At 37.6% G+C, this 23860-nt stretch overlaps 1 protein-coding gene and 1 pseudogene across 2 annotated transcripts in view; one reads left to right on the top strand and one right to left on the bottom strand.

The window, feature by feature from the left end:
• The window catches only part of DYRK1A (dual specificity tyrosine phosphorylation regulated kinase 1A), a 135295-nt gene that overhangs the window by 15139 nt on the left and 96296 nt on the right, over positions 1 to 23860 (bottom strand). The window contains exons 4-9 of one of the 2 annotated variants that reach the window (XM_054578315.1): positions 19649 to 19768; positions 17514 to 17702; positions 13550 to 13697; positions 9058 to 9344; positions 6342 to 6488; positions 3899 to 4039 (exon numbers count right to left, since the gene is read on the bottom strand). In XM_054578315.1, coding sequence (XP_054434290.1) covers positions 3899 to 4039; positions 6342 to 6488; positions 9058 to 9344; positions 13550 to 13697; positions 17514 to 17702; positions 19649 to 19768 — 1032 coding nt within the window. The remainder of the gene's footprint in view (positions 1 to 3898; positions 4040 to 6341; positions 6489 to 9057; positions 9345 to 13549; positions 13698 to 17513; positions 17703 to 19648; positions 19769 to 23860) is intronic. The other variant, XM_054578322.1, reaches the window with a different exon arrangement.
• Positions 14695 to 14803, top strand: LOC129077178 (uncharacterized; annotated as a pseudogene).

The raw sequence follows: 23860 nt of genomic DNA, 5'->3' as shown, positions 1-23860 counted from the left end.
ACTTTCTCATAATTGGAGAACTACATATCAGAGCTTATCATTACAGGTGTTTTTTAAAACTATAATAATGTTTCCAACACTGTTTTATAAATATGACTGTGATATTGTATGCCATAAACATTTTATGATGATTCATTCATTAGTATATAGGCTAGTCTACCTTGAAGTGATTGTTACTACTGTTTCTTTGTTATCAATGCATGAATTGTTGTACTTGTGCATTATGAACCTGTCTTTTCATTTTTGATGTCTATGTTAGTAATAATGTATAATATCTATAGTGTTTTGTAACATTTAAAACTATTGATATAGATACTGACAGACAATTCACCTTGTAAACAGATGATGTAAACTTCCAATATTGATATAGTACAGTACTATAAATGTTATTTTCTCTTCCCTATCTTAATAGCATTTTCTTCTCTCTAGCTTACTATAAGAATACAGCATATAATCAACTTTTATGATAACAGTAAGACTTCCAGTCAACAGTAAGCTATTAATAAAGTTTTGGGAAGTCAAAAGTTAATTGCAGATTTTTGACTGCACAGCAGGGTCAGCACTCCTAACCTCTGTATTGTTCAAGGCTCAACTGTACTCAAATTTGAGACTTACCACAAAGCTATAAGCAGCACTGCAGTAATGGTTTAAGGACAGACAGACCAATGGAGCAGAACAGAATCCAAATACAGACCAGCACATAAAGATAGTTTTGTTTGGGACAATAGTGCAAAGTCAGGAGAAGGCAGGAAGGAAAGGCAACAGTTTCCAACAAATGATGCTGACAGTAGGTAAGCATTTGGGGAAAAAAACTTCAACTCCTACTCCTCATTCCATACTAAAACATTAGTTCCAGATGGACCACAGAACTCTAACCGTAAAAGTTATAATCAGTAAAAACTTTTAGAAGAAAACATGAGAGAGTATCTTCACAAACTTGAGGAAGGCAAAGATTCCTTAAAATACAAAAAAAATACTACTCATAAAAAAAAGTTGACAAATTTAATCCCATCAATATTAAAATCTGCTGATCAAAAAATAGGCAAGCTACAGTATGGGGAAAAAATATTGATATACACATGACAAAGGACTTATAGTCATCATGTGTAAAGAACTCCTACAACTCAAAACTTAAATAAGCCAATAGCAAAAGGGCAAAAGAACAGAAAGACTGCCACAAAAGGAGAGACATCAATGGCTAGTAAACACATGAAAAGGTGGTATCATTAGCCAACGGGAAATGCAAATGAAAATCACTCTACACCCATCCAAAAGGCTAAAATTCAAAGGCTCTATGTAGCGAGTAGCGAGGAAGTCATGCAACTAGAACCCTCATGTGGGGGTGTAAAATGATAAAACTCTGGAGTACTGTTTATTATTTTCTTACAAAGGTAAACACACAAATACCCTATAACCTGGTAATAATTCTACTTTTAGGTAGAATTGAAATGAAATCACAGAAATGAAAACAAGTAAACACAAGAGATTTATACAAGAATGTTCCTAGTAGCCTTATTCGTAATATCCCAAATTGGAAACAAACCAAACATCCATCAACAGGTAAAAAGATAGGTAAGTTACGGTATTTTCATTCAATAAAATACAATGAAGCAATAAAATGAAGTAACTCTTGAGACACACAATGATAAGAATGAATCTACAATTTGTAAAGTGAAAGAAAAAAATACACAAATTTTGTCCATGAACAGACAAAACTAACCTATGATGATAAAAATCATAAAGCGAGAGCCGAGATGACAGCACCAGGGTGGGAGAAATACAGGGGTGGGCCAAAATAAGTTTATAGTTGCTCTTATGGAAAAATACATGCAGGTCATGATTATTGCAACAGCTTTATTAACTCAAAAGAATGTCACAATGCAACTGTAAACCTACTTTGCCCACCCCTGCATATCTTGTTTTAGTTAGTATGCGTTTTATATAATGATCAAAACTCAACAAATAAAACACTGCAAATATGCCTATTGGGTTGTATATAAACTATACTTTAACAAAATGGCATCATTTATAGTCTTAACTCTTCATCCCCCTACCCCATGGAAGAAAAAAATATATATAGTAGATATGGATTTCAATACTGGGAAGTTAAAATGGACTCTTGAAACATAAAATGAGAAATTAAAAATAAAATCACTAAGAAATCAACTGCACAGATATCTAATGGTAGTCCATGCACATCTATTTATACTTATGGTTAAAATTCCTGGTACATCCTTCATAATGTAACCATTTGGCTGTGGGCTTTGTGGGTGTTTTTTTTCCTTTTTTTTACAAAATTTCTGTTCGAAGAGAAATAGTTATTTTATACTTTTAAAATGAAGTTTCTTAAGTCAGTTGCTGATTGTGGCTACAGAAAATCTCATAAAAATCTAGTTAATTACAGGTTAAGATACTTGTAATTTTAGGAAGGAACAAGATTTGTCTACTCTTTTATGAAATGTCCTCCCACCCCCAGAAATAATTAAAAATAATAATGATTATAGCTCACATTGGGAGAAATGATAGGTTAAAACCCATAGTGACTTAACTGTGATTTTTTAAGGTAGAGATTTGGGAAATCGGATGAATTTTTTATTTAGAAAAAGAACAAAAATGGCCTAAGAAAAAGACTATTTCAAAAAAGAGAAGTAGAAGTAGTAGCCTCTACTGCAGAGACATAAAACATAGAGTAGGTTTCTTATCATCCGTGCTAATTCAAATCAACCGGTAGCAGCTAACTTGAATGCTGGTGAAGCTGAGGAGCCCCAGGCTGTGTTTTGGTTCAGTGGGAAAAGGGCCATAACTGATAAGCTATGTGAACAAAGGCAAAAGGACCCAGGGAGTCTCTTTGGCATCTCCCATCCCTTCCTGTGGGGAGGTGGGCATAATTTAGCTGCTGGGTACTGCACTGCCTGGACCTTCAGAGAGTAAGGCAGAACGCAGTCAATTACAAGTCAGTTGCAAAATATACAATGACATCTATATTTTTTAATATTCTCAAAAAAACCACTGGATACTAAAAGCGAAGACTCCAATTAGCTATAGGAAGGTGAATTAAAGCAAAAAACAACCTTCAGTCCCCTGCAAATGACACGTGGTGGCAGTATCGCTAAGATGCAAGGGCAAAATAAAATCTCTTATGTTAAAAATGCAAAACTGTAATCACAAAGTGCCTGTTATACATATCATATACAATCACATTTATAAATTATATTCATTTTACACTAAAACAAGCTAGATTACAAAATACATGATTATTTTCAGATATCTAACACAAAAAGTTAAATCAAGATGCAACGCTACCATCACTTTATTAAACTGACATTGTTTACGTATCTGAAAAAAGATGTCAGAAAAGAGAAAACCACTGAAACAAACCTAATGTTTTAAAGCCTCACTTTTAAAGATTTCAGAGATGGGCAATTCTTGCTACCCCTGTCATCAAGCTAGAATTTATAAAATCAAAAAACCATCTAGTCAGTTCATATTCTTGTCACATATTGCTTAAGCCAAAAACCTTTTTCTTCTATCTGACCTTAAAAAAAAAAAAAAGGCCATTCACTGCAGTTATGACTTCCACTGTTCACAGCCGCAGTCCTGTTTGTTACCTGTGAATTCACCATACACCCAGGTTGTGAGAAACAAAGGTCAATCTTACCGATTCTACTGCTGACACAGGCACGGTGATCTGGTCAGGTGTCTCCAAAGGCAGACATATAGTTGCTACAATGAAGCCTTAGAGAGAACTCTGACCATTAACCAAACACTGGTCCCTACAGGTAGTTCAGGTCAAACTATATCCATCTTTTGAAGAAAATACATACCTAAGTTATTAAAACTGTTAACTCTACTTACAAAGCCTCAAAAAAAAAAAAAACACCAAAAAAGTTTATTTTACCCGTTTTCCATCTTTGGTCTTCTTTAAGTTCCAAGTGCCATCTGGCAACTTCTCAAAGAACTTTCTTGCTTTTGGTGCTTGGTCAAGAATATGAGCAGGTGGAATACCCAGAACTTCCACTATTTTATTCATCTGATCTACCTGTATTAAGAATAAAAACAAAACAAAAAAACCCTGTAATTTCTACGGTAGTACATCCTACTTCTGCTCATCAACTCATTTGTGCATTTATCAATGACAAGTAAATACACGGAGCACCTCCTGTGGCCGGGTGCTCCTCTAGGTGGTGAGGGTGCTGTAGTGGACAGAAGAGAGACAGGCCCGGCCTTCCCTAGAACCCAACGTGTCGGGGGAGGGCAGACAATGAACTAAACGAACACATACACTGTGGTATGTCAGGTGGTCATAGATACAAAGGAAAAAAAGGATTGAGGGAGTTTTAAAAGTTTAAGTTTTTAAGTTTTTAGAATGTCTAAGTTAAATAGCCATAAAAAAAAAACCCCGAAGCTTAATAAGGTATGGATCTGATAAACCATTTTTTAAGTGCAGCTTCATTCAAATACCAAGTGTCTACTATATGTTAGAAACCATGCTCAGTAGAATATAGCAGAGTAAACAAAACAGACAAGCTCCATACTAGAAAGCTCATAGGGGAAGAGATCACCAATTAAAAACATAAATATATTATGTCAGGGGACAACTAAGAACTATAGCAAAAATGAAAAGGGGACAGGGAGTGAAAAAGGGCACTACCACTTTAAATATGGTGTTACAAAAGGTGTCACCAAGATGGTGACATGAGAGCAAAGACTGAAGGGCAATGATGGAAGGAGCCCAGAGCTACTGGGAAAAAGCACTGCAGGCACAGAGAAAAACAAGTGCAAAGGCCCTCGTAGGGGCCTGTGGCTGCTGTTTCCAAGGGACCAGAGAAGGCTGTGTGCTGGATCAGAGAAATTGAGGGGAGACAAGTGGGCTGGTGAGGACAGAAGTCGGGGTCGGGGGGGGGGGAGGTTGGGAGGGGTTTCCAGCCTATTCAGAGAACTCCAGCTTTTACAGTTAAGTGAGATGGAAGTCACTAAAGTTTCAGGTGATCCTAATATTGTTCAAACCCATGAAAAGGTACTAATTTACAGTAATATTATTTATATTAAACACACACACACACACACACACACACACGATGGCAGTTATTGCCAAACAGTAGCTCTACCCATGAACAGTTATATAACCCAGGAAAAGTAATTAAATTTCACTGGTCTTTTCTCATTTACAAATGAATGGACTGATCAAGATCTGCAATGGTTAACTTTTCTTTAAAAATTAAAAACGAACACAGATACATAGGTTTTTTGTAAAAAAGGCAGATTTTTATTTTTCTAATTTTTTTTTTAGTCCTCCCCCCAACAATATATTCACTGATTTTAGAAAGGAAAGAGGGAGTAGGGACAGGTCAAGGGTTGGGGGGGAGAAGGCAGGAGAGAAAAAGAGAGAAAGAGAGAGGGAGGGGAAGAGGGAAGGAGGGAGGGATCGAGGGAGGGATGAGGAAAGTCGGGGAAAGAAAAGACAGACAGACAGACATCAGCTGCGCCTCATGCACGCGCCCCAACTGACTCAAACCTGCGACCCTTTGGTGTATGGGACAGCACTCCAACCAACTGAGCCACCCAGCAGGGCCGGATTTTTATTTTTAAATTAAATTTCTTGGAGTGACACTGGTTAATAAGAGTATTCAAATTTCAAGTGCACATTTCTATGCTACATGATCTGTATATTGCACTGTGTGCCCACCACCCAAAGGCAAATCCTCTTCCATATATTTGACCCACTTTACCCTTTATTACCCTGACAGGTGAACAGTGTTAAAACCAATCAAAGCCCCAGTCCTCTGAGTGTGAGGGAGTTTGTGCTCTCCCTTGCCCTCCTCCCAGGAACTGCCCTCTGACATTCAAAAATCTTCTAAGAACAAAGGCAGAAAACCCGTGGACTAGAAGAATTACATGTAGTCTCTAGCTCTAAAATTCTGCAATACCAATTTACCCTAAATTACTCATCAGCCCTACTGGTGATCACTTCTTTAATTCCAAATCATACTCTCAAAATTTATAGCGAGTTTACACTGTTGTCAGTGTGGTCCTCACTCCTTCATTATCATCCTTCTCTGTTATTATGCTTAAAACATGTAAAATCTGCACCAAAACACTTAACATTTTATGTTTTATTGTTCTCCTTTATTAGCAGATTAAAAGATCTCACTTCCCATCTCACCATTATATGGTAATTGAAAAGAATGGATAATACAAATTCAAAACTACCCTAACATGTGAATGATTTCATTGGTAAATAGAGATCTTTTCCTAAAAACAACTTTCAGATTTCACTGTCACAGATTAAAAACACAATCATGAAAACAGAACCAGAGTGTTCACAGCAATCCCCCGTGTACCTCATTGGCGCCACTGAACAGAGGCTCTCCAGTGTGCATTTCCACCAAAATACACCCAAGGGACCACATGTCGATAGCAAGGTCATAAGGCATTCCCAGTAGCACCTCTGGAGACCGGTAAAAGCGACTCTGAATATACTGGTATATCTGAAATATATTTCAAACTAGTATTAAATCCAAAATAAGTTTTGTTTATTGTAGTCAACACCAGATTACGAACACTAATATAATGCTAACAAAATAACAACAACAACAACAACAACAGGCTAACTCCTAAATTTAGGGTTCCTTTTACTGATTTCGACAACAGACTACAAATATTGTTTAAAGATCTCAAAATGTCCAGGGAGTGGTTAATCTACCTGTGAAATGAGAAATGTATAAAACTAAAGTCCTTTCATTTAGTCCAGTCCTAACTAGTAATCAAGATACATCTTAAAACAATTATGCCTTATTATAAGAAAATATTCTTGAGAATAATTTATTTCCCTATTAACTATTTTGTTTCTATGGCTGGCTCTTGGTTTACCATTCACTTAACAGCTAAATTGTATTTATAAAGCTAACCTTCTCTAGGTTAACTTAGGTTAGAATGTATTTCGGCATTAAGAATCAAATAAGCTCAGCACAGTGTAATGGAAAATCCAGGCATCAGTACTATACTAGAATCAGATAAATCCTAGAAACACTGCCATATAAAGATTCAATCAGGAGTTGTTCCTGGTTAATCAATCACTTCTCTGCCCTGTCCCCCTCCCACCTGAATCTAAGACTTCTTAGAAAAGAAAATATTGAAATAGGTTATTTTCAATGAAGTAATGTGCAAATGTTTTGAGAGATCAATTCATCTTCACTTAGCCATTTTAAATTTACATCCAGAAATATCAGCAAAAAAAGATTTATTAAAAAACAAAAAAGACAAAGAGATAAAATCCTCCTAACTAAACTTTTTAAGTGAACACTCAGACCAGGCAGCCAGCAACGTGGCTCCCACCTCAATCTCCAGCCAAGTCTCCGAGAGTGACCTCATGATCCATGAGCAAGGAAACCCCACCTTAAGGTCTCCTCAGAAAGAAAGTCTAATTCAAAGGGACCAGGAAGAAGTGTTCCATTTCTCAGTTTTTATAAACTAACATCACTGTTGAATCCCAAAGACTCCCTGCTACTGAGATGATCTGATTGCCCACCTGATGCAAGTGAGTCTGTCACCTCTGCAGGCAGTTTGGCTAACGTGGTGGCTGGGTCATCTACAAGGCTGTGCACCAGAATCCCCTGAGAAGTGTTCTCTGAAATCCACCTGCCCTGCCACCTTCTGGTGCTGAGGCAGGAGCCCTCAGGCACAGCCAGTGCATGTGTACTTTGGAAATGACTTCCCATGTGACTGATACATTCACAGAGTTAAAACTCACTGAGCTACTGGGACAGCTGTCTGTTTGGCTGGAGAGAGTGAGCAGTGTTGGGTATTAGGACAGAACATATGATTTGGTTCAAATAGAGAAAAAAAAAGTTCCAAGTCTAAAACCTACTCAAATAACTCTCAAGATGGGTATTTTCCAGTCACTATATATACTTTATCCCATATGAACAACTACAAGCTTCTCTTGATTTTCAAAGGCACCTGAAACTGCAAACTTTGCTTCTTCTACCTTCAATTTTTAAAAATTATTTCAATGATCTATATAGCATTGCTGCCATAAGATAATTTGCAGAAAATACAAAATAACAAAAAGTCGGACAATCCTGTCAGCTGGCTACAAACACCCAGATTAAATTAACCTGCTGTATTTAAAGCCCAGAAAAGAGTTGGACAGGACAAGAAATCTCACTAATTTGGAAGAACGGAAAATGGAAAGGCAGTATAAAATACTAATATATGAACATTAGTTGTATCTTCTTTTTTTTAAAAAATGCAGTTTCAATATTTTCAAGCAAAAAGGAACAGAATTTAAAAAGAATAAAATATTATCAAATGGTGATCTTAAATCTTCCAACAGAACAACCTATAATTTCTATTTTACACCTAAAACATGCTGTTCGGAATAATGCTAGAAATAATGCTACCAAAAAAAAAGAATTAGGAAAAATTTCCTTTCCTAAATCATCTAAACATAAATCTGTTTTGCTACAGGCATGTCTATTTTTAGCAGTCTGAAGAAAACCAGTTTGGACAAGCTTCAGAATTTATATAAGAAAAGAATTTTATTTATCAAATCAAGTATGTCTATCAACTGTGTAATTTGTATATTATATTTCTACATGTAATACTAAGTTATCTATATTGTTAACCCATCAGTTTTTTGAGGAAAAACATTTCTATTGATCTATCATTAGGAAAATATTTTATAGCAGTGATTCAATGTTCTAGTATTAGAATTTCCCCAAATTTACATGAAAACCTCTATTTGAAAAATAGAGCTACAAGTCACCTAAGTATTTAATCCACTCATCGCCTATTCTATTAGTCTTTTAGCACACAGTAATCTTTAAAAATCTACTTTAAAAAACCAATACCTTTCAATTCAAAGTATTACTATTCACATTTTAAAAGGCATTTCCACAAAATAGGTATCTACACCAGGTGATGCAAGGGCTACATTTTAAAGATAACCATCCCATAATTACCTCCACACTGTATACACATTACTAACACTTCACATAGCTTCCGACACTATCTTACCTAATCCTAGTTAATTCACAACTCCTGAAGTGTACTTACCCGCTGCCCCAATTGACAAGAACTGCCAAAGTCAACGATCTTGATTGCACTGCGTTTGGGGTTACAGAGAAGGATATTCTCAGGTTTTAGGTCACAGTGAATGATGCTAAGTTCTGGAGTCGCAAGGAAAAGCAGTGCAGTGCACATTTGTTGTGCAAACTTTCGTGTTAGGTTCAAAGAGACACCTCGAAAATTGGTGTTCCTCAACAAGTCATAGAGGTTGTAGGACAGCATTTCAAAAACTAAACAGAGATGGTTTCGAAACATAAAGTGGCGTTTCAAATGCACTGGAAGAGAAAAAGAGTTTCATTTTACACATAAACCAATAAAATGAATGTATGCATGAACTCTCAAACAATCTATAACATTACATTATCAAATGCAGAGTGAAAATCAAGTTAAAATTTGGAGATCGACATCCTGTATGTTCTTTAATCAGTTAAGAATATCTAAGTCATTCACCTGTTGAATTAGACAGTTGCAATGTCTGCCAATAAGAAATACAATGCAAGAAGTGCCACCAAAATCCTTGTTTCTAAAAACTGAGGTCAGGTCTAGAAACCTACGCAGCAACCTGGCCAACAGCCCTGAGAATACGTCAGCACCTCTACTCTCACATGTGGGAGGAAGCACCTTTTACCTCCTGACAGTCCTGCCCCGGGACTTCACGTGCCTAAGCTCCACCCTGGCATCTGGCCTGTGAAAGGCCGTCCTGGGCAGCCCCCTCCAGGGAAGGCTTTGACATATAAACACAACCTGCTTTGCTGCACCTTAAACTTCACGAGAAATTTTCTGTTAACAACTGTCAGAGAAAGATATAGATTTTTTTCACTTTTAGGCAAATATAGTAAATGTTTGAAAATCATGCTTTGTAAGGTACAAAGTTCATAATCAAAGCATTTGATCATCAAACCAGTACATGGGACATCTTGTGTAACACTGAAGGTTTGGGAAAACTTCAAAATAAAGTTCAATTACAAGAAGAAATTAAAAGTAGGCTTATGAATAGGGAAGGAGAACATATTACTTGCTATTGCTGTTGACTCTCTATAAAGGCTTAATACTTGCTAAAATTGCTTCAAAGACTGTGCTTTAAGTATTAACACTAACTGCACATCAAATGAGGTCATTCAGTCAAGTGCTGCCCTTTACTATAAAAATTCTTACATACACCAAACTGAGCACTTGTAATTCAACCATCTGTCAAGGTTACCTTCATTTTGGTCTTTTAGTATCATAAAAATAGGTTTCTCTACAGATCTACCTGGAATAACTATGACAGTTTTCACTGTCTGGTCCCTGAGGATTGGGATACACTGAGATTCCTGGTAGCAATATTGTTTTTAGAGCACTCCTGATACGCATAACCTAAAAATAGAGTAAACAACACAAGGCAAACACTACATGCCTCTATAGGACTCAATAGTACAAATCAACACTCCACAAACAAAAGCAATCCTTAAAGGTTACATAAGAATGTATAACATCTGCTCTTAATCATTGAAGTTCATAGGTTTAAAGCTAAAATATGGTTCCATGTGACAACAAGACACCCCATAAACATGGTCCACAAAGAGTTTTAGTGTGGTAAAGCAACAGCTCCAAAAGGAATGCAGAAGAACGCTTCAGACAGAAGATCAACCCACTCAGCTCCTCCCGACCTCCCTACTCAGCACTATCTACAACATGCTAAGCACTTAGGGCATTGTCAAAGAATGCTCGAACACAAGTACATTTTAGTCTTTTAAACTAAACTTTGGGGAGAATAAATAAAGGGTTAGCAAGACTTTGTTTTCGACCTAAACTGAGTTTTCTTTTAACTAGATTGTGGTAGGTACTAACTAATCCAGGTAAAAGATTATACCAGCCCTGGCAGGATTGCTCAGTTGGTTGAAGAATCGCCCCGATGGGCCAAGGCTGCAGGTTCTTGTATGTGCCTGGTCAGGGCACATACAAGAGTCAACCAATATGGCAATAAGCAGAACAACAAATCAATGCTTCTGTCTCTTGCTCTCTGAAATAAATAAATAAATAAATAAATAAATAATAAAGAACTGTCTTAAACTATGCTAGATAGCAGATTTCTTAAGAGTTCAAACATTTAAGACTAAAAAACTCATCTGAGTCAACTCAACTGAACAATCACTTCAAAATGTAAGTATTTATATCATAAAGGAACACTAGGACTTTGAGACACCTGGAATTTGAGGCATCAACTCTACTGGTACGGCTGATCTAATTCTAAAGTTCTTTATTTGTTCTTTTCCAACACAGAACCTCAGTTTCTTGAGACACTGTATTCACCATCTTCCTAAAAGAACTTAAAAAAAACTCATCCAAAAAAAAATCTGCGATGACTTACATAATTCATTCATCAGTTTACTAAGAACAAAAATGACAGTCATTATATAAGAACTGAGTAGCTAACATTTATTGAGTACTTACTATATGCCTGCCATATTTTCTTTCAGTGAAGCAGAATTAAAATGTTACTGGAATGCATCAACTCAAAACACACCACATGAGAGTGAGAAAAAGGGGAAAGGTATGCCCAGAGACCACTCTGTAAGTCAGGTGTCCTCAAAATGACCTTCCTGTGCTTCTAAACCTCTTGAATGGAAATGGGCTCTCCTTATACTAAGTTATAGTCACAATGAACAGCAAACATTCAGTAAGTGTGAAGAAAAAGGTTTTAAATACTAATGTTACTACTGTGGATTATATTAGATATCTAAAGAGAAGAAACTAAGGAAGAAAAAGTAATAGCATAAGCTTATTTTATTGTACAGTGGGGAATGAAGGGTATTTCATAAATGAAATGTAATCTATCTGGACCTTACAGCTTTAAACATACTTTTTGTTTTTTTTGTTTCTACCGCTTGGCAGGGATGGAGGGGGGATAGGGACTAAAGATCCATTAACACCATAATGTCCTCCTTTATTTTCTTTAAAAGGAGTAAAATTGAACTTCATGTTTATCAGGTAAAGCCAGAATTTCTGGATATAAGTTGCTAAGTATACATGCCTACAGAAACTTCTCTAATTAATTCTAAGTTCTCTATCATTAAATTGATGTCATCTTGTATTTATACTTGGCAGCAATTTATTTTTTGGTGGCACATAAAATATTGATGTCTTACAATCATTGGCATCTTAGATTTAATTAAGAATAGTGTTAAAGCATGTATGATTAATTAGAAGTTTTGCCCATATACCAACTGGCCCTAAACTTCACTACTGTCCTCATTCTTCTCATTTTTCTTTTCAGAAGAAACACCAACCATATGACAATGAAAAAAAATACAACCTCTGGAGTTAGGCAGGGGTTGGTTCACATCTGGTCGTCAGAGCCCTGGTATTGTTACTCTTTATATTGGGTTGGCCAAAAAGTCTGTTTAGTTTTTTCCATGAAAAAAAGGACACAAGTTTTCATATTCACCAATAACTTTATTGACTTGATGTTTTGAGTATGTCGGCTGTCTCCCACCACTGGCTTCTGGTGGGTAGAGGCCAGAGGTGCTGCTAAACATCTTCCAATGCATAAGACAGCCCAGAGCAAAGAATTATTTGGCCAAAATGTCAACAGTACCAAGAAACTTCGCAAACCATCTTTGACACATCTGATCAGTCATAGCACTTTGTCCACACACCGCAAAAATCTTTTTTGTGTGTTTCAGTTGTTTTTACCTTTCTTGAAATAATAAAACTTAACGTGAAAAATGTTGCGCATTTTCTTCCATCTTCAACATTAAAAGGGCTGCATAAAAATTCACCAATTTTAATAAGTTTTTAAAAATGCACACTGATGTGACAGCTGTCACAATACAATCTAACAAAACTGTTTTGAATGAAGTTGAAGACAACTAAGCACTACTAGAGTCACCATATTGAAAAAACAAAACTAACTTTTTGGCCAACCCAGTACAAACCACCTGTGCTACCATCTTCTTGCTATGATTATTACAGATGATGGAAGAAGAACACAAAGAATATGGCAGAGGTTTCAATAAACGGTGGTTATTATCTCTTTTCTGTTGTAATAAAGTTTCTAACGCTGTCAAGCTGACCAACAGCCTGAGGAGGAGCCTGAGACCTTGACTGAGAACAGTTCTGTAACTTTTAAGAATACATTCACTTAATTCTCACTGTTGATCCATAGATTAGAAACGGTTCAAGTGACCAGTAAGAGGGCTCGCTAAGTAACTGTGCATGATTAAAGCAAATAAATGCCTCCTGTAAGTTACCCTCCACCCCGTACAACACTACTCTCGTTTGCTTCTAAACAGTGTGCCACTTGGAATGACACAAGTGGCATTTCCCCAAAACTTAGAATATTACTGCCAGATCAGGCTATCCTTGCCCTCTGACAGAAATAAACAGCTGAATTTTCAGCATTTTAAGATAAAACGAACACATTTTCATACAAAAACAACCATGAACTCAAGTTTCTGCTCTGGGCCCGGCCTGCTGCTTCGCTCGCCCATGTGGTTACCTATGTAGTATTTCATTTCAGTGTCATGTTTGTTCATGAGCTCAAGAAGTCGCACTTCTATCTGGGCTTGATTCAGAAAAGCCTTCTTGTTCTTTATGATTTTAATGGCAACCCATTCTTGCTCCACGCGATCATATGCCTTTACAACCTGAAAGAGAAGAGGAGTAAGTCTCTATTTCATTAAGGGCAACAACTTCCCAGTGGTTGACAATTCACCTTAACTGTACATTTACCTAACTCTCCTTTACTCATCTTCCTTCTTAGAAGAGATTCTATTCATTTCCACTCAATATCATCCATTTACTGCTTCACAATCACTCTAAGTCAATCTTCTCAATCCAATTTCTTTTCCATCCTTATTGTATTTATAAGTATCCACAAAATAGACAACTATCTTAACAAAAATGAATTAGCTAATACCCTGCTTAAAAAATTATGAATTTTAACAAGTGCTCTGGTTTTTCATCTTTCTTAACTAAATAACACTGTAATACAATTCTTCCAACTATTTTTTCAATGAGAGAAAACCTGGTTTAAATCCCAAGTATGAGTGTAAAATATTTTAAAAGTGCTAAGGCACCTAAAAAATGTAGATAACTTTCTAACTTTAGGTTTTCATAGATTAAAAACCTAGGTGTGTAAAATAAAAATTAATTTAGACTAAAAAAAAAAAAAATACAACTCACCAGTAAAGTTCCACAATACAGGGGTAGGCAAAAGTAGGTGTTTACAGGTGTTCATAGGGATAATAAATAATAAATAGTAATAATTATAGTACTAAATAGTAGTACAAGTATAAACTGTTTCATGTACACATAACCATAAACCTACTTTTCCCATCCTTGTACACATTAAATAGCCATAATGAGAAAATCTTGATTGTTTTAAAAAGAGAATCAATTCTAAGGAAAGAGGTGTTCATGACCAAATCACCATAGACACCTCTCATTTTAAATTTACTCATTCAAAGTGAGTTTTACTAACAAAAAGGTTTACATAAAAGAAATATAGATAAAAGATACTATCTCTACCATTCAGAAATAACCACAACTAAGTAAATAAGTAATATTTATAATATTATACATAATTTGAATAGCTAACAGTTTCCGATACATTATTTAGCACATTCAGAAAGTCTGGGGATAGTCTACGGCCATACCACCCTGAACGCGCCCGATCTCGTCTGATCTCGGAAGCTAAGCAGGGTCGGGCCTGATTAGTACTTGGATGGGAGAAAGTCTGGGGTAGAATTCCAAGTGATTCCCTCTTGTGGGCTGAGTAACACTGGATTACAGGATGGAAATGGAACGTATGTTCTTAGATGTACATCATTCAAGGTTAAATAGATTGTTGATGATAAAGTAGAAAGAACTCAGCTGAACTCCAACTTGGAATGAAAAATGCAGCATCTCTAGTTTCATCCAATTCTAACAAATGCTATCTATGTCTTTTCAGTCAGGGACTACCTGTGCAAACCTGTGACCGACCACTTTTCGCTGATTGTATATATACTGACTGCACCAGGGGCTGCAGCTCAGCACTCAGATCCCAATGGTCTCCAGGACAAAGGCCATTAAAGGGGGCCCAACTGTTTACTCAGTTAGCAAATAGTTAACCAGCTACATGCCAAAGCAGTAGTTTTTGACTATGACTCACACAGTTAATAGGCAGTTTTTAAAAATATCAATGCCCAGTATCCAGCCACAGAGATCCTGATCTAAGTGGTTTGGAGCTAACCAATTAAGCTCCCCTGGGAAATGTCCACGTGCAAGAAGGGTAACCACTTGCTGAAGCAGTGAAGGAGTCCCTTACTGAACCAGACCTGGAAGAGACTTCAGAGAAAGCCTGACCAAGTCACTACGGAACACATTCTTTGGTGAGCGGTGGGTCCTGAATCTGAGCGCACCACAGCGCAGGGGAGAGGCATCGATCCGACCTCGTAAAAGGAAGTGTGCCATCAAAGAGGCCTATATTTTTACAGGTTTACAGGAACTTAGAGTATAAAAAAATTAAAGTGAAAGAGGAGGAAAACAGCACTCTAAGCTCAGAGACTGAGTATTTAGGGAAAACAACATTCACAGAGTAGGCTACACGGCCATGATTTTTATGGCCGACATCACAAACGTAAAAATATCCTGTTGCTAACAACTGCCTAAGCATTAAGGTAATTTTAAAGGTGGAGACAGCAAGCCCTAAAGGTTGAGCATATTCACAACCTTTCTTAAAAGCTAAACCTCAGAAATACCTTTCCTTAAGAAGCTTTTATAGAGAAAGAAACTGCTTCTGACAGAAACTAGTACTTTCATAAAGAGAACACACGCTGAGAAACCCCAGACTCACAAGAAAAAGGGTTACAAATCAAGAAAAAAGTTTCTGAATTATATGCAATCACTGAAATTCTTTGATATCATGGAAAGGGGCACACTATAAATGTGACGTCAGGGCTTGGCAAAGCCACACTGGAGTTCCATTCCAGAAATCTTCTAACAACCTTGTTCATATTTCCTTACAAGTTTAATAGCTTAGATTTTTCTGGGTCTAGACCTGTAGCTGCTAATGGCCTACAGTATACTTTTTGACCTAAGCATGATTATATTGACAAATGATGAAAAAAGCCTATTCTACTTTCTCTCAAGGTAGGAACAGGCAAGTAAGAACATGTAGGTTCCAAATTTTAAAAAAAAACAACAATGCCCTGGCTGTGCGGCTCCGTTGGTTAAAGTGTCACCCTGATATGCCAAGATTGCAGGTTAATCCCTGGTCAGGGCATGAACAAGAATCAACCACTGCATAAATACGTGAAACGCCAAATCTGTTTGTTTGTCTGTCTGTCTCTCTCCCCCACCCCTCAAATCAATAAATAAAAAAGTGTGTGTGTGTGTGTGTCTCTCCCTCTCCACCAAAAACAAAACAAACAAACCAAAAAAAATTTTAAGGTAGCTCAGGACAAATCATTTTGAGACCTCTTCCATCTTCTTCATTAAAATGTCAAAAGAAGTACTGTACTGATAATTGGAATGCAGGTTAATGACTAACTCACTACCCACAGTGGTAGCAAAAGAAAAGATTCTGGATTAACAGTAAATTGTACCTCAAAAAAAACAGCTCCCTGACTCAGTGAGATAAAATTTACCAGCGAAGAGAGCTGGGAGGAGCCACCGCCAGAGAAAGGCTTCTCATGAGCACAAGGAGGAAGACGGTGGGCCCTCGGGCGGGCCACCGCAGCGGAAAGAGACCACTGCGCTTAGCTTTCCGTGCTTTGTGCTGGGCCTGAGTGGGCAGGTGAGGAAGGAAGAGGTGTGGGGTAGGAAAAGGCAAGGAATGAAGAGAAAAGAACAGGTCCCTCGGAGTTCCGAATTTCTGGTTTTTCCTGCTAAAAGCTGCCCAAATGGTCCTTTCAAAGCATCAGAATTATCCCATCACATTATTAGCGATGCTGATCCTGTGAAGACTGGAAGAGAAAACCCTGAAGCCCACTGGTCTATTTAGAGGCCTCAGAGAAGCAGAAGACGAGCAGACGGAATGTCTCAGGGCACACCCCCTCCCATTCTAAGCTTCCAAGAAGTGAGAAGGCACGGGCAGCCAACGGAAAGTAGTAACTCTTTCCTCCTTGAGAAGGACTATCACACAGGAAGGTAATTATCTCTTACATTCATAATGAAGAATCATCCATGGCCTGACCAAGCCCATATGAAAGGGGCAATATTACATTCATGGTTAAAATCAATCACTTAGTAGCATTAAGTACTTAGTAGTTACAGAAAGTAAATAGAGTGGGAGGAAGGTCCAATGTGGTTTTTATAGCTGATAGTTTTACTATCTTTAGGGAACTATGATAATCCAAATACATACCCACTGTTTAGATCTATTTACAAATACTGAAAAGTATACTACTGAGGAAAGAGTGTAACAACATGATTCACTAAGAATAATTTATGAAATCCAGCATTTTACTTTAAATTACCTGTCCAAAGGAACCTTTGCCTATTAAGGAATCAATTTCGTAACGATCCATCCACTTTTCTCCGTTTTTTACAATGTAATCGTAGTTATCATCATCATAACCATCATTGTAAACCTTCCGCTCCTTCTTATGACTAGAATCGTCTCCCTGGCCTTGTTGGTGTCTTCGTTTCTTTTTTGCATAGTAAACCTGAAATGTGAACATAATAGTGTTAACTGAATAATTTAAAACAACATTGGGGACTAAGGGAGCGTGTATCCAGAGACAAATCTGCTATCAGCAGGAAATTAATGAATTTTTGTTCTTTATAACAAATACAAAAAATTAAAAGTTTCCTATAGTTGCTATTTGAATTACAGACTAACACTGATATATAATCAATGAAAAATATCTACAATGAAATTCACTTTAAAATTATACTGCTTATACATTTTATAAATAGAAGATGTTAAGAAACTGGCCCAAAGTACCCCATGACAGAAGAGTAACAGGACCCGATTTAGATTTATTTTTGAAACTAAGGTATAATTTATATACAGTGAGGTGGCATACATCTTAAGAATGTAATATGAGGCATTTTGAAAAATATGCATATGCTGGTATAATGAACAAATGACGAACAAAATAAAGAATATTTTCATCTTCCTCATGGGTTAAGTTCCCTCATGACCCTTTCCCATCAATCTCTATTTTATATTTGGTCATGAGGCAAAGAGATTTTATAAATGCAAGTTTAAATGTATATAAATGATATATTCTCAGACATGCTTAATTTTTAAGCCTGTAACAATTAAGGGAGAACAGCCACTCCCCCCCCCCCCCCCCCCAACTACAGGCCATAAACCTTGTGGTTGATCACAGATTGGGTTATTTTCATTCTATTTTTCTTACAAAATAGTTTCTAAGACCAGTAAAAAATAATAGGTCAACTAGGCAACAGTCAAGTAATTGGTAACTAACTTTGAGGAAATTATAAATTAGGTTTCACAGAACAACATTAGAAAAACTCTAGTTTACAACGTAGCAATACGGTTAACAAGAAGCTTCAAGAAAGCTACTGTTAAAAACAGCTTAACAGTAGCTTTTTATATTTATCAGATATTAACAAAACTGACATTAATAAACTGTTAACAGAGATTTTCAGATAATCAAAAGGTAGTTTGGCACATCTTTTATAATTCATTGCGTACAAAGCTCAACTCAGAAATGCTCCTCATTGTGTTCATTCTAATTTTATCTTGTCACATCAATATAATAATATTGGCATTAAACAGCATCAAACTGCTGTAAAATTTATGCACACATAAGAACATCTTTTTAGTTAAATGGCTTTAAAGCTGGTGGAGGACAAGCCTTTAACATGAAAGATGTCGGGCTCACATTAGAAGAGGAAAAAGCACAAGCATACCCACTCTGCTCCAGAAAACTCACCGAATGATTAAATTATGGAGCCAGAGTTGAGGCTAGAAGCAAAATGGCAATCAGCCAAAAGGCTAAGACACTAAAAAATAATTTTTAGTGGCAAAGAGCCAAGTTAGAAGATGAGTGATAAGGAATTCCAAGTGCTATGTTTTTTACCTGACCTACTTCCACCAAAAAAAGGCTTTCGGATATCTTACAATGAAAAGATATAGATAAAAGAACACAAGTAAAATTTAAAAAGACAATTTAAAACCAGAGAAACATAGTAGATCAAATAAACTAGGCCAAAGGCCTTGTTAACTGGTTATCTCAGAGCTCCCTTACATCCATGGCAAAAGTAGAAACACACATAAAATCTTAAGCAAAATTCTAACACAAACATATTTTTATAGTGTCACTGTGCCCTCACTTTCCTCTTATTTTAGAAAAGTTATTATATAAATAACTCAGCATATATTAAATACAACTGAAGAAAGAAGGAAGTTATCCTCAATTATATTAATATTTCTGCAGTCCTTGTTTGTGTATCTTCTTTCTTTTACATAATTATGTTGTCTATAAATCATTAACTTTCCAGTTTTCACAATTATCGTCAATATGACAATCACTGGGGTAAAAGAAAAAGTTTAGCATGATTAAAAAGGTCACAAAATAACTTTTCCCCCCTGCTCTACTGCAAGAGAGATGCTGCTATAACAAATCAACAGTCTTACCTCATTAATATGCTTATATGTTTTGATCAAGTCAACAGAGAGTTTTCTCAGCGGAGCAGTTGCTGGATCACGGAAGGTTTGGGGCATCCGCCTCTGTAACATGACAATATCAGGCATCACCTTAAATAGACAGAGAAGACTAGCACTTTAACTATGCTGTACTGGTATAAAATGCCCTCTTCTGTAACCCGTGTGTATGTTATTTTTTAATAAGGCATCTACATTAGAAGACTGTATGTTCTCTGTTATCTCTTTCAACCCATTCCACTGAAGACAAAGACAAATGAATCAATGAAATTATTAGCAAATAATAAACCCAGCTGCCCAAGGCTTCAGTCCTGTTCCCCAAATGAAGAAGTGGGAGTCTCCTGATCCAGGAGACTCATAATGCTGCCCAAGAGAGCTTTTCCATCATACAACTATCCCAATGAAAAATTTCTTCTGAATCATTCCTAAAGCCTGGCCTGGCCCATGACAGCCCGAGACAAACCCAATGCTAGCTTCCTGGGCTCGGACGTCAGGGCCCAGGTGGCACCACAGAGCACGCTGGCCGTGGAGCAGGAGCCGAGGCAGGTGCCGCTGAGGTACAGCCCCCAGCAGCCCAGGCCCATCCTCTGCGCTCAGGTCTTTCACACCCCCAAGTGCAGCGGGCCCTCCACAGCCCCTCCCCGTGCTCTGCTGCTCAGGACTGTCCGACAGACCATATACTTAACACACTCAGTGGTTTGAGTTTTTCTCCTCCTCCTTCCACTCAAAGGAAAACTCCGTAAGGGCAAGAATTCTTTTGTTCAATGTTGTATGATTCCCTTTGCCTCAAACAATGCCTAGCATGTAGTAGGTGTTTAATAAATATTTGAATTAACAAATGGATCCATAATACCAACCGATATCCCTCCTTATGATTACACTAGGAGCTTGCCACAGACCAGTTCCACAGGGCACCCTAAAGCTAATGGAACTTTCTTTTAAAAACCTCCTTTCACCTCTACCCCATTAACTCCTCCCAGCCCCAACCCTAAACCACATCCCTTTCATCCCCGAGCAGGCAGTCAGGGCTCACCCGACTGGCTTCCTGCTAGCTAGCAGGGGATGGAGCAGGTGCCTGGCCTTCCCCTATGCCCACACCCAGGAACAGGCAGCCAGCAAGTCACCTGCACGGCTACTTGTGCCCTGCTCTTCCACGGTAGGTCAGGATGGAAGGGGTTCCCAACTGGGCTTCTGCAATCAGTACGTCCCCCAAACAACGTAATTCTTTCCAGGTACCCATAGGCACCACCGGCAGCCATCCTGGGGTCCCCCTCTAGCTCTTACAGATGCTCTTGCCAGAGCAACCTACTGAGCCCAGGGCCGCTGGTGCAAGCCCTCGCACAGGACATGTGGTCAATTTGAGGGACAGGCAGACGGCAACCACGTCCCACTAAGCAAGTCTTCACAGAAATGTCTGAAGTCTTGGGATGATTAACCAAATTAAAAAAGAAAAGAGAGAGAGAGAGAGAGAGAGAGAGAGAGAGAAGAGGGTCATAAGGTGACAGTGGACAAAACAAAACAGAAAAGAATCACCATCCTTGTGCTATGGAAAGATGGAGTTATCATAGCAGTTACCTAGGTACACATTCTCTTTGCTCACTCAAAACACCAAGATCACACAATCAAAAAAAAAAATCCTTAAACATATAGTAGGTAATATAAAACTGGGCGTGAATGCAATCTTGATTGAGTAATGATGTCCTTCTACATTCAACGTGCATGTGCACCATGGACTAGGCACATCACAGGCACTGCTAACCAGGTCCCCAACTGGCGGCGCACTGCCTCCAAGGCCAGATCGAACAGCCCAGTCTAAATACCTTACTTACCTTGGATACCTCTGGCAACACAAGTTATTATTTCAGGGGCATCTGCATATATAAACCAGATGCATTCTGTTCATAAAAAATTAGCCCTTGAACCAGCCTGTACTTCACTGCTTCAAATGGTGCCTTGTACAGAGTAGGTGCTCAAAATACATGCAAACAACAAGTTAATTTCTACAAACTAACACTCCCTTCACTAACTTTCACTGTAATTTCATGTCAGATAACCAAATTTTCTATTTCTCACATTGTGCTGCCAATAAGCACAAATCCAGAATTAGACTATAACTATAAGACTCAAGACCAGCCCTGTGTATTTGGTGCTTTCTCCACTTCCTGCGTCTTATAGTCACCAAGGCAAAAAAATGTACAGTACTGCAGCAAGCTCCTTTCTTCCCTTCCACAGCATGAAAGCCCACCACATTGAGAAGACTCAAAAGCTGACCACGCTGTAGGAGCCCAGACCCCCGCCCCACCTCACGTCCTCACTACAGAAAGGAAAGTTGAGTCTCCCTGCTGCTGCCTCAGCTCTCTGGCTGGGGGACCCAGAAAAACCCACACCCCCCAGGCTCAAATCTCTTGACCTTTCTGTGTGAAGACACAGACCACAAAGCAAAAGAAAAGTAGCAGTTTCTGCCTCCTGCTGAGATATGTATCAAAAGCTCAAACAATCTTTTTTTCCCCTAACAATATTTTATAGTATAGGTTCCAGAACTTTGAAGGTTATTTTCTAGTGTAATATCTATTACATCCATTTTATTTGTATTTACCTATTTTCAATATAATGAAGAATTACAAACATTGTGTTCTACCTTCTTCTTATTTTGAGAGTTGTTAATAAGGATGAATAGCACATTGAATGGTGAGTTTAAGGACTACGAAAGGCACTGTGAAAACTCAGCCCAGAGATTCAGCATTCCAAATATTAATCATAGTGTCCCACCTTGTCTTTACTACCTTTCTCATTTCCTAAATTTATCTTTCGAACAAAACTGCGTTTAAACTTGTATGAAACATTACCAAAAATAAAATGTTAAAGTTAGCTCATTTCAATTTACTTGTACAATAAACCTAATTTAAAAGATAATGATAAGATGATTAATAAAAAAATGGAGTCACATAACAAAATTATAGAATTTTAGAGCTAGAAGGTATGGGATGGGGTGGAGTGGGGGATCCAATCTAAGTCTAAGGTCCTCATCTTAAATTCAGAAACAGACAGAAGGTCCACGTGCCCTGACTCAAGTCCTACAACCAGCCACACGACGAGCCCCCGAGCCCATGTTTCACAGCTTGCAGCGCATGCCGCGGCAGCATCCAGTTGTGTTTCACACACGCTTCTCTTCTGACTGCCTGACTGGGTTCAGCAGGGATATTTTGCTGAACACTCTTTTATAGTATTATATATACTGAATATGAACATTATATTTAAGACAGTCTTTTACACTGTATCTTTTCAAATATTTTATAGATTAAAATGAAAATACTAAGTGAATTATCTTTTTTAAAAATAATCTACAAATAAGATGGTTATATCTAAAACAGGTACTTTGCTAAATTACCTACTACAATAACTATAAAAAATAACTTTAAAGGACTGTAATTTTTCCCTCCATAGATGGCAGAGGTTAGAACTCAGAGAACTGTATCAGAAGACAGAGGCCTGGGCTGGACCCCAGAGTTGACTGCTTCCACATTTAAAAAAGTCAGTCCCATCGGCTGTGGAACAGATAAAACCAGGCATCCTAATAGGCTGCTTTTGAACAAGCAGAAATTAAATCCCAATACACTTTGTTCCTTAAAAGTACAATACATAGTCTGGTTTCTTTGCAGATCATGTAAGTCTTGTCTCTCACTAAAAGCACAATGCAGATCAAGTATTGTGCCATCACTACTTTCTGGATGTCAGAGAATTTTCTTCTGGTACACAATCTAACACTCTCCCACCTTGAACATTCTGACCAACTCTTCCAATTCTGAAACATACAACTTCTCACTTAAAAGTCCCGCCATAATTCATCTTACTGCTTAACTGAATGTTACGCACATGCTACACCCATTTCATAAAAATAAAGCTAGTTCAACTAGTGACAAAATCTTACAATACATACAAGGGGCCCCCTAACAACGATATTGTTTAACTACAGCCAAACACGTTTCCTTCAAATAATCCAGTATGAGAAATACTTTGAAATTTTCCAAGTTTTTGATCCTCACTTGATGTTTTAAAAGACCCAAACAGAACAGTGGTGAATTTCTAATCTGAATGTATATTTTTAGAAAAACAGCCATTTTCAGCACTAGTGAGACTCAATCCCAATAGGGAAAGGAACTAGCACACTGCAGCTAGTAAAAAAAT

This window comes from Pteronotus mesoamericanus, unplaced genomic scaffold, assembly GCF_021234165.1.
Source record: "Pteronotus mesoamericanus isolate MK-2021 breed Mesoamerican mustached bat unplaced genomic scaffold, CSHL_Meso_final contig_116, whole genome shotgun sequence".
NCBI lineage: Eukaryota > Metazoa > Chordata > Mammalia > Chiroptera > Mormoopidae > Pteronotus > Pteronotus mesoamericanus.
Note: the sequence above shows the minus strand (reverse complement) of the source record. Positions and strands in the feature narration are given on the sequence as shown.